This window comes from Cyprinodon variegatus, unplaced genomic scaffold (assembly GCF_000732505.1).
Source record: "Cyprinodon variegatus isolate N-32 unplaced genomic scaffold, C_variegatus-1.0 Scaffold979, whole genome shotgun sequence".
In the NCBI taxonomy this organism is placed as follows: domain Eukaryota; kingdom Metazoa; phylum Chordata; class Actinopteri; order Cyprinodontiformes; family Cyprinodontidae; genus Cyprinodon; species Cyprinodon variegatus.
In genome coordinates this window covers 88,168-100,206 of record NW_015151432.1, presented here as the reverse complement: position 1 = coordinate 100,206, position 12,039 = coordinate 88,168, and the positions used below count along the sequence as shown (strand labels likewise).

The 12,039-nt window shown below is 36.2% G+C and overlaps 1 protein-coding gene across 1 annotated transcript in view; it reads left to right on the top strand.

Annotated features, from left to right (window-relative positions):
• The window catches only part of itga3 (integrin subunit alpha 3), a 71,018-nt gene that overhangs the window by 34,821 nt on the left and 24,158 nt on the right, over positions 1 to 12,039 (top strand). Inside the window, exons 2-12 of the mRNA XM_015399000.1 lie at positions 1,324 to 1,451; positions 4,144 to 4,226; positions 4,863 to 5,103; positions 5,191 to 5,283; positions 6,235 to 6,439; positions 7,196 to 7,389; positions 7,634 to 7,722; positions 7,809 to 7,939; positions 10,395 to 10,481; positions 10,558 to 10,625; positions 10,718 to 10,857. Coding sequence (XP_015254486.1) covers positions 1,324 to 1,451; positions 4,144 to 4,226; positions 4,863 to 5,103; positions 5,191 to 5,283; positions 6,235 to 6,439; positions 7,196 to 7,389; positions 7,634 to 7,722; positions 7,809 to 7,939; positions 10,395 to 10,481; positions 10,558 to 10,625; positions 10,718 to 10,857 — 1,459 coding nt within the window. The remainder of the gene's footprint in view (positions 1 to 1,323; positions 1,452 to 4,143; positions 4,227 to 4,862; positions 5,104 to 5,190; positions 5,284 to 6,234; positions 6,440 to 7,195; positions 7,390 to 7,633; positions 7,723 to 7,808; positions 7,940 to 10,394; positions 10,482 to 10,557; positions 10,626 to 10,717; positions 10,858 to 12,039) is intronic.

Below are 12,039 nucleotides of genomic sequence, written 5' to 3'. Positions count from 1 at the left end.
GATTGTTTTTAATGAACATTTCTTAAGCACAAACAAAATGGGCATTTCAAGTAGGGCTGCAACTAATGATTTTTTTGCAAATAGATTAAACTGTGAGTTATTTTCCCAATTCATCGATTAATCATCAGATAGCAAAGGTTCCTTAAAGTAGACTTTTTACTACATTAAACCAAGTGAAACTCAAGTTTTTCCATTTGAGGACTTCAGAAAAGAGCATACTGACATTTTTTTTAATTTTTTTTTTTTATCTTAAATGCAAAATATTTATGTATTTTTGCAATCTTGGTATAATTACTGCTCTAAGTGGATCACTCTGTCAGTTAAAGGCGTTTTTTAGAGTCTCTATACTCCATTTAATGGTTAATCAATGACTAAATTAGTTGACGATTATTTTAATTATCAATTAATCGCTTTAATTGTTTCATCCCTAATTTCAAGTATGTTTTGGCATTACGACCGCTTTAGTTCAAGAGATACATGAACTGCACATTGTATGGACTAGTTCCACCCTAAATGAGTAACACTAAGCTATTTACAGATTCACCTTTTGTGTGCGAATCTTATGAAACCCAATATTAGGTGATTTGAATTGGAAAAAGCTTCCTGGATGGGAAGCAAAACATCTTTAAACTTGGAAACAAAGTCCAGTAAATTGTTTTTTAACTTTTTTGGAATATTATGTACTTAAGCCAGGTAGATTGTCTCATTATACACCAAAAGAAGTATTAACAAAGTGAACTTGTCTTGTTAAAAGATCAAAAGTTAACCAGAGGTAAAGCCACACTACTGAAGTTTTTTTTTCAGCTCTCAGATCATTTCTCTCTCAGTAACACTCTGTAAACAGATTACCAGCACCTTTCACCTACAGAGTGCAGTGAATAATTCTTGTGCTTACGATAAACAGTGTGAGCCCTGGCAGGAGAGCAATCACTCTACTTCAAAGTTCACTGCTGTGTTAAAAGGTTCTGTGGTAGGGAGTGTCCATGTTAGTGTGTGTTTGTTGCCCTGACTTGCTCTGACTGCTTGCTCATTTTTTTCTTTTTGTCTTTTAAAGGTCACATAAACTGAAATGGCCTTTTCTGTTTTGTTTTGCTTTGGGTTCTTATTTATTTATTTATTGACTCTCCAAGTCTTGGATGTCACACTGCCTTTACATTAACTGCATGCAGGTTTTAAAATGCTTGTTATGCGTTAAAACTCAGAGATTAGATAATCTGTCAGATAATCTTTGATGCAAGCTTGTGTCTCTATCTTGTGTCTTCTAACAACATCCCCAACATGATCTTAATGATTGCGTCTGCCTCTGTTTCTTTGTCCTTCCAGGCTTCTTGCTGGAGCTCCCAAAGAAAAAGCCAATTCTCTTCCAAATGTTAATGAAACAGGCGCGGTGTACTACTGCCCCATCACCACAGACACCACAGACTGCACCAGGATGGATCTGGTCACATCAAGTAAGCATGAATCACAGCTTCTTGATAGGATCACCTGATACAGTGTGATATATATATATATATATATAAAAAAACACGTCTAGGTCCTGTAGGAATTATATTTCCCATAGTGCCACCTAGTGGCCAAACAACTACTTTATTTGGCAACCGGGTCCATGGAAAGAATTTGTGTTTTTTTATTTTATTTACTTCATAAATGCTTCTTCTTTTTAAATTTACAGAAAAAAAGATCTAAAGCCTGCATGGCCTTGGCTGGTTGGTTGTATTATAACTAAAGCTGTTATGAAAACTCTTTTTAGTCACACCTAAATACATCCCATCATTAGTGAGGGAAGGGCAGCTGCTCAGACAGCAAAACCCATGACGATTACTCAGAGATGCATTAATCAAATGAAATACCACTTTGTGCATGATTTTGATGAAGGAAAAAAATAGCATAGTTAATAGCTTATAAAATGGACTTGCTTTAATTCAATTCAGTTCTGTATATTCATGTACTGTAATGCCACAACACATGTCATCTCAAGGCATTTTACAGAGACAATCCAATCAAGCCATAAATTCAGATGGAGAAAAAGTTTTCTGTCAAAGGAAATTCAGGGGATTGCATACAATCAATGTGGGATTTGCTCCTCCTTGATGAGCATTTAAAGACAGTAGATATTCACTTGCAGTGTGTTGTTGACTCTCACACCAAGCATGAATGCAGCAACAGTGAAGAGGACACTCCCTTTTAACAGGAAGGAACCTGGCTCAGTATTCAAGAGATAGAAGCAGGCAGAAAAAAAAAAAGCATTTAATCACTGATCTATAAATACTTTCTATGTTTAAAAAGGTAATAGTACACTCACTCCACAGGTGGATCTGTCTAGGAAAGAAAGAGTTAAACAGATGCGCTCTGAGCCAGTTTTCATTTCAAAGCGATTAAAGAGAGAACATGCAGTTAGGCACAATAAATGCTGAACCATAGCCACAGTTTGTGTAGGAGAGAAACAGGACTAAACCCTGAATCTCTACCATTAGCTTAATCAAAAAGAAAAGTTTTATGTCTAGTCTTAAATGTAGACAGTGTATAGAAATGTATGGGGTGCCATTGTAAAGTTAAGCAGTCAAAACTTAGGAGCGATATTTATGATTATTTAGCGTGTTTTAAGAGAAAAACAAGGAGATTATTTTTTCCAAGTCATTTTTTCACAATGTCATTCATTCATTTACAAAAATCTCACTTTGTTAATTATTTAGTTTGGAGCTTAATATTTATTTAACAACCTAAATATTTCATTTGGAGCTAAATAGTTATTTAACAAACTAAATATTTCATTTATTTAACAAAGTAAGATTTGTTTAATAAATATTTAGGGCCTTCATACTTCCCAAACCATTTAGGGCAAGTGCACCATTCAGCCCTTAGACAGTAGTGAGTCTGCATCAGTGCAGGCTCGCTGGAATTTGGCAGTGGGTGTAACGGTGAACTAGTGGCGGAGGAAACACGTGCATTTAAATGTAAGTTCTGGTTTTCTGCATCTTCATCATACTGACAGAGAATAACAAGTTAGGTGGAACAAAAGTAATTAATCACTAAATCTTTGAAATAGTTTTGACTTTATATATTTATTTGTAAGATGGGGCAAATTTTTGATAGCATGTCAGCTTGCCCCACAGAGCTACAGCCATGCACATTTGTCAGTCACACATTGTGTTGCCAGACAAACACACTGTGTTGCCATAGCAACAACTACTTTCCTTTTATTGGGGCCATAAAGTTTGTTAAAAAAAAAATTTTAATAAAAAAAAAAAGAATTTGACCATGTTTAGAAAACTAAAACGAAATTGGTTCAAAAATAAGAAGTATTTTGTAAAAAAAACAAAACAAAACAAAAAAACAAAATATAATCTGAACAAAATTTTTGAAGCTGAAAAAAATGGAAATTGGAACAAACCGGAAAAAAATATTTTGAAATGCATCATTTTTATTTTTTATCTATTCACATACAGTAAACACAAATGATCAATTCTGCCTTAAAGACATTTCTAGTTCACACAGTTCCCGAATGCACTTGCTGGGAATATTTTATCCAAGCACTAAAACTGTCAGCCATCATTCCACACCCCATGTCACATAAGCCCCGCCCCCATGAAGAAGAAAAAAAGGTTTCACAAAAAAAAATTGAATCTTGAAAATAAAATCTGGAACCTGAGCAATACTGTTAACATTTGCATGTTCAGTTTTATAAATGATTTCTAGGTTTTAGAACAAATTTTATGGCCCCATTTTAGCTCCATAATTTGCTATCAAATGTTGATGTTATATTTTTTAGTTTTTTTTTTTAACAGATGTTCCTTTTTTGATTAAATTCAGACTTGTGTAACATTTGTCATTATTGTGTCATAATGAACTGTAAAGTGCCTCGAGACGACATTTGTTGTGAATTGGCGCTATATAAATAAACTGAATTGAGTGGAATATCTAGAATGTAAATGGAGGAAGAAAAGTAATATAGGCTCCAAAAATCAGCGTATAATTTAATCAGTTAAACTGATGTGATCTGGTTGAATTGTGTCTGTAAAGTTCCTTTAGATGACGTGTCGTGAATTGGCGCTATGTAAATAAACAGAATTGAATCGAAATTTAATTGAATTAAACTCAAAATAATCGTGACTCTAACTCTGAGCCTTTGTTCCAAATTCACAGCTGATACATCAGAGATCGTGGATGGCATGTGGCTGGGTGTGACAGTTATCAGTCAGAGGAGCCTTGAAGAAGGGCGCGTGCTGGTGAGATAATTCACTGTATTAATCAGTGCTACCCCTGAAAACACACTAACATCAAGCATTTCAGCCACACAAATAAGGGGATACATTTTAGGTCCGACTTTTCACAGATGACATGTAGTGAAAAATAGTTTATTTATTTTTTAAGGCATTTTTTTTAGGCATCATTTCATGATTTTTGTCCTAAACTTCCACTGCTGAGAGAAACTATATCCCTGCAGGCAATCCAGGCCATTTTACAGATTTAAAGCCGGGAAAGAAAAGGAAAAATTAACTAGACTAATTTGCACAAATTATGTGTGGCGCTGGGTTCTGCATCTTCTTAGATATCAAATATTTGACGATTGTCGTTAAAATGTTAAAATCTGACATACTTTCTCCAAGTATATAAAGTTGTTTTGGCTTTTTATTCTATTTCTTTTTTCTTGTTTCATTGTTGTTATATTTGCAAACAGAAATAAATATAGACAATCATTAGAATGTTATTGTGGAGGATAATCAACACTGCAATACTCTGCTTTATACATGTAGAGAAAAGCCTAGTTACTCTGGTTATTCTCTTGGCATCTCATTGGGGCTCTAATGATGGAATGATGACATTATCAGCTAGTAAATAAAACCACAGCTTTCCATTTGCAGGCATGTGGTCATCGTTATGTGAAGGTCTTGCCTGGGGAGCAGAGGCAGATGATTGGAAAGTGCTACGTAAGGGACAACGATTTAACATTTGATGACTCAGATGAATGGCAGAGTGATTATTATGAGCGCTGTGACCCTGGTAAAAAGTTGGAAGATGAGATAATGTGCAACCTGGGCATCTCTGGTGGCTTAACAGAGAACGATGTCTTCCTCGGAGCTCCGGGCAGTTTTTTATGGCAAGGTGAGAACCTAAAGGCTGCTGGCCAAGCTTCCCTTCTCTGTAGTTGAAGTTGGTCCGATGATTGTCTGGCTTTGCTTTGTTGTACAGGAAATGTCCATGTAACCTTGAGGGATCCAGATAATCCCTTTATTTCTGAAAACTTCAACATTGGGACACTGGAGAAAAAACACAGTTATATGGGTGAGTGCTTATCTTCTGTGAATGCTGTGCGGAGCAGGAAATAAAAACACAGGCTTTAAAGGTCAAACGGAAATTTTTTTAAAGCTAGCATCAGTAAAAAACAATCAATAAGCGTGCTGCATGTTGGTGATGATTCACATTAATTCTCTCAAGGTTAGAGATATTAGACTGAAAAACAAAATGATTTTCTTTTACAATATTTTGAGAGAAAATAAGATAAAAATGCCTCAGTTTCAAATTCTGATTACAGAGTTTAAACTGACTGCAGCATGTTGCCTAAACAGGTGTTTATTTACTTGCATAAAATCTTAAAAATACCTTGTCTGTTTGTTTTTTTTTTTTTTTGTACGTGTGCTTCGTCGTAACTGTGCACCTAATTGCCTTCCAATTATTTTCTACAATGGACTTATGCTCACAAAATTAATTCTTTAGTAAAATATTCTTTATTATCACAAAGTCTCAAAAAAGGATTTATTCATAGTTAGAGAGCTAATAAGCAATGATGTTGGTGGATTTGATTTAAAACAATAAAAAAACATAGTATGCAAAGGAGTCTTAACGATAAGTGATTTACAATCCTTCTGAAATGGTCTTTAGATTTTACATTTAATCATTCCTAGGAGAGATTTTAATTAAAAGAGCTCATTGGGATCCCTTTGCATACCCCTTTTTTTGTTGCAAGGATACAGAATACAGAAGTTTAGCATTTTGTTATAGAGCAGGGCAGGTAGGGCAGACTCTTTAGTTAAATATAATTACAACCTTCCAATCGCATGTGACTTAAAGCACGTTTTGGCATGAAAAGTAGATTTTCAGGATATTTCTTAAGGTTTTAGGTCAGAAAAATGGTGCCTTGGTATATTAAGTGTAGTTGCCTGACCAAAATGATATCTCTGCTATCTCAATATCTGCAGATTTATTTCACTTATCCTTTAATGCTTCATTTTGCAGGTTATTCAGTTATATCAGAGAAGAAGTTGCTGAACCATGAATCCTACACACATGTGACAGGGGCCCCCAGGGATGAGTCCAAGGGCTCCGTGATGTTGGCAGAGCTAGAAAATAGAAAGTTTCACGTAAAACACACCATCATGGGAGAACAAGTGGGCTCTTACTTTGGGAACAGCCTGGCTGCCACTGACCTAAACAACGATGAGTAAGTTTCTGCACAGATAACAAGGTTGTTTTTTGCAACAGTGTTCTAAAACTGCAAAACCTTTAAGTATTCTTTGATTATATGTATGATACATGGTGGTTAACTTGTTTCCATATGAAAATATGAAGAGGTTTGACATGCTTACACTGTGGTTACAGATGTATGTCTTTTTGAAGCCACAGAAGATCATTAACTTTATTTTTTAGGATTTTATTCTGTAGGATCGTCCCACACTATGATGCTGCCACCAGCATCTTTCAGTTACTTTTTTGTTTCAAATGCCACTCCAGCCATTTTTACGCTCCCTGGATTGGATGCAAAACATCTTCAGACTTGGAAAACCAAATCCAGTTGTTTGTTTTTACCTTTTTAGAATGACTATGACCTGGATGACTAAGAATCTTCACCAGCAGAGATTTTCATGGGATGGGTTGAAGGCAGACAGTTAATTTTGTTGCTCTGTACTTGTGACAGTGTAATGACAATAAATGCCAAAGAAAGAGAAAAGAAGAATTAAATGTCAACTGTGAAGACTTAAACTTTTTTTAAGGACTCACAGCAAATGTATGCCACACCTTTCAGATTTTTATCTGTTAAAACAAAGTTAAAAACCATGTATCTTAGACCTTTCCCTTCAAAGTATCTCATTTTGTGTGCAAATATTGGATGGAATCCCTAAAAACAGCATTGAACTTTTCATTGTTATTCTCTAAGTTTTAATTATTTTAATACATTTTTTTCTTTGGACCCCCCCAGTTGGAATGACCTGATCATAGGCGCCCCCTTTTACTTTGATCGCAAAGAAGAGAAGGGAGGAGCGGTGTACATTTTCATGAACGAGAATGGATCTTTCCAGAGCACTTGCACCGTGATGCTGAGAGGTCTGCCTTTCTCCGGGTTCGGCATTGCAGTCGCCGCCATCGGTGATGTCAACCAGGACGGATTCCAAGGTGAGTCCCTGAACATGACCTTTCTTTTACTCTAATTCAGAAGATTAAAACATGAAGCAGAGGCTTATTGTGTTTCTAAAAAACAGCTAATTTTGTTCCAAACTGAAGATTACTTCTGATCTTCAGCTTTTCACTGGACTGAAAATGGGTTTTGGAATTGAAATTAACGATGGCCTTACCAAGAGGCTGTTGTACTTACTTGCTGTTGGTTGCTTACTGGAGGTGTTTCTCCTGTCCTTTGCAGACTTTGCAGTAGGGGCGCCTTTTCATGAAACAGGACAGGTCTACATATGGATGGGAAGTAAAACGGGAATTTCACAGGAGCCCAGTCAGGTAACATCAGTCCTGGTCTCTGTCATCCACTCTTGCAGCTTAGTTAAGTCCTTTTAATATAACTTGTGACTGTTTCTCTCTTAAAGGTAATTAAGGGTAAGTCGCAAGAGGGCTTCCGGACTTTTGGTTACTCCATCAACGGAGGCATGGATGTGGATGGCAACAGTTACCCTGACATCTTAGTGGGCTCACTGGATGACCGCATAGCGCTTCTGAGGTAGAACAAAAAAAAAAATATTCTCATTGATTTTTAAATGAAAGCAATTGTTCTTTATATTTTGTACAAAATGGTGATACTTTAGGCAACTTTTCCCTTTTTCAAGTCTTTTATGATAAAAAAACTTGTTCCATTAGCTTAATGCCATAAAAATGTTGCTTACAAAATTTCCACCAGTTAGAGACGCTTACTTACATTTTTCAGACTTTGATGGCATAGAAAATAAAAAAAAGAAGCCAAGATATTATATAGAGAGTTGCCGACCTTCACAAGTCGTTTTCACACTTGAGTACAATTTTAATATGCCTTTGATTCAATAGTCTAATAAGAGATTATTCAATAAAAGCAAAAAAAAAATACTTTTTAAAATGGCTCCTCAAGTGCCAATGTTGGCTTGTAACATGAAACTGAATGTTTAAAATGATAATAATATTATTATCAGCAAGAGGATAAATTTGCAGCTGGACCCAAAATGCAGAGGCTGAGGCAGAGAAGATTTCCTGTAGATTTATTGCAGCCAAAATACACGTCCAGATAAATTAAACATCCAAGGAACAACAGAATAGAGTTAATAGGAGGTGAGTGACAGGAACTGATGAAGACGTGACACAATGATGGCGATCCAGCAAAAACCAACTGCAGATGAACGGTATATATACACTGAGGAGGAGACTAACAGGACAAAGACTGGAGTAATGAACTGAGTGGGAAAAGCTGTGCAGAGAAGGGGAAGGAAGATGACACTAGGGGGCAATGGAGAGTGTAAGAGCCATATGATCAAAATAAGCAATTACTAATGTGACACCAGCACACGCTTTGACACCTGGGTGGTGGGTGTGTCTAAGGTGGGCGTGAGCGTCACTAAGGTATGAATAGGAGTCATTCTGGCGCGCTGAATTTTAGATGAATGAGAAAGCGGGTGCGCTGGTGGTGGTTGTAATTTCTGTTGACCGTGCTATATTGTAGCTTTATTTTTGGCATCATAGAATGGTGTAGCCTGGTCAGTATGTGTCAGTCAATGTAAAGTCTGGATTATGACGGCCAAATGGTATAAATTGATGATTGCAATTACAAGAAGCGGCTTGGAGTGTTTTGAAGCGCGCGTCTGACAGATGATGAAATCACCGCGTTAACCCAGTGCGGCCTTCTACAACACCGCTGGTCAGCTGCGCATCTAGAGAGTAGCTGGGAAATATCCTAAAGATAACTGTAAACAATGAATGACAAAAAAGACTACAGTCTGCTGAATAGGAGATAACTAAAAAAAAACACCAAACAGGAACAATAAGAATAAAAAAATAACTCATAAAAGTAAAAACAGAATAACATAAATCAACTGAAAACCCAAAGTGAAAACTAAACAGAACCAAAAATCCCAAAATGGCAGATCATAACAATTATACAGCATTATGTGCAAACAAAATAAACCTAAACAGCATTAATAATAATTGAACTTTATTGATCTCACATTAACTCTCTGCATTTATCCCATCCCCTTGGGGAGCAGTGGGCTGCCATGGTGCGGCGCTCAGGGGACAATCAGGGGTTAAGGGTCTTACTCAGAGACCCAGAGTGGCAGTCTGTGGGACTTGGACTCAGAAACTCAGGATTCCAAGTTCTCTGCCCTAACCACTAGGCCACCACTTTCCCTGTTACAAAATAACAAATTCAGTTAAAAAAGCTGTTTTCTAAATCAGCGTTTTCACTTATAATAACAATCCTTGCTTTAGGCAATGCATATTTAGTATAGTATAGTATAGCAGGATATGAATGAACTTGAAATATGATTTGGATTAAATACAGAATCCATGTTAAAACCTTACATTAAAACGGTATGAAAAGATAACATATTTTTTCATATGAAAAGTAGGTTTTCAACCATAACTGATACTAAATCAGCATTGATTAAACCAGTCTCTCAGTTTTGATCCACATGTACTGTTGTGTTGATTTTAATTAAGTTAAGATCTTTAAATCCATTGTAAATCCCATTAGAAAAGTTTTTTCACCAAACAGCAAAGGGTTCAACATTGATTTGATTTCAGTCAATAGACAAACGCAAAACAACATTTAATTCAGTTAATTTGATGAATATTTGATGGGTCCACCATCAATCATTCAGCTTAACCCTAAATCAGCCTTTTTAACCATAATCTAACACTGGCTTAACATCTTTTGTTATCTGGATAACATTTTTACTTTGTTCACCTAATCTCAAATTGTCATGATGGTAGAGTAACCAGAAATCTTACTCAGGTTAGAGCAGCAATACCCCAAAAGGATGTAACTTGAGTAAAAGTAAAAAGTGTGGTAAAATGCAATGCTGATAAAAGTACTTGTCTTTAAATGTACTCTATACTACTATACTATTGAGATAAAGAGCTATTTGTGTAACAGAAAGGTTTTGTTTGTCATTGAGAACAAATGGTGAACATGTTCATGTGATGGTTTTTAGAGCTCGACCTGTGATTCATCTGACCAAAAACTTCACTGCTGAGCCCAAGATTGTGGATCCTAACCAGTGTCGTGGGAATAATCCTTGGTAACATGTCTCTAAAATATAAAACTCCAATCTACTTGGCATGAATGAATTTGCTTTACTTTCTTTTACTTTGCAGCATCACCGTTAATCTGTGCCTGGCATTCACTTTGAGCAACGGAAACAAAGACTTTAAGAAAAATATCAGTAAGATGCTTTGACATAAAATCTAAAACTTGATGTATTCAAATTTCAGTTGGTTGTTTGTGACGTTTTGTTTATGTCTTTTCTTTGGTAAGTTGTGGATTTCACAGTAAACGCGGACGCAGGAAGAAGAATATCTCGAGTTCGTTTCCAGAATAATGACCAGACATATTCTGGATCTCTGACTCTGAAGTCGTCTAATTCCGTCTGTGAGAGCCTGAAACTGAGCGTTGTGGTAAGATAACTACAATAATGGCAGATCTTCTAGATTAATCCATTATTTGCATATTTCTGTGCTTTTTGTCGGGTATCCACAGAGTCCTGCAAAGGTTTTTATCCTTTTGTGACTTTTAACATTTTGTCATGTTGTAAAACAATAAATTAAATTTCTGTTTTGTAGATTGAGATTTCAAAAATTAATTCTTTAAAATAGCTTTTCACAGATGTCATTTTCTTTACTGAAAGCCCAATTCAAAGGCTTATTCAAGAAGCACACAGTGATCAATGCAGGCTTGTTTCTAACATTAATGCAGACCAATAGGAATGCATCTTCATCCCTCATTCAAGAGGAAATCCCGCCCCCTGAGGAGTCTGTGATCTGTAAAAGTCAACCTGAAACGCAGACGTTTGGGGGAAAAAAACCCAAAATGAAAAAAATGTGAAAATATGTTAACATTTTTTTGAATATATATAAAATATGTAAACAACATTTTAAAAGTAAAATCTGAGTAAACAAGCCTTGAAAAAATAAAATGTGAAAAATCAGCAAAGTTACTTCAGTTATTCTAGTTAGATTAGATTGAGAGGATTATTATTTATTTCAAATGTACATTTACAAAATGTTTTTTTTTTTTCATATATTCAATTCAATTCAGTTTATTTCTATAGCGCCAATTCACAAAAACACAATTCATCTCAAGGCACTTTATAGTTCAACCAGATCATCCAGTCAGGTTGATTCTATGGTTGATTTCTATCTAAGGAAAACCAGTTGATTGCATCGACTAATTGATTCAAATACAATCCCTCACACTAAGCATGCTTGTAGCGACAGTGGAGAGAAAAACCTCCCTTTTAACAGGAAGAAACCTCCAGCAGAACCAGGCTCAGTGTGAGCGGCCATCTGCTGAGGCCCACTGGGGTTCAAGGAGACAGAGGGAGAGACACAAAAGGCAACTGTAAAAGGCGGCTCCGTCCAGGAAACACACAGCCAGGCAGACGAGCTCTGAGCCAGCTCCCATGTCAGATGATGAATGAGAGCACATCCAGTTAGTCACAGTCAGAGAAACAGGACTACACTGAAAAACAGGCTGATCTCCAACACCTATAAACAAGGGTGTTGATGGCAGCAGCACAGCTGATATTTCTCTCCAGGATGGAGTCAGAGCCAAACAGGAACAGACCAGATGAAGCTACT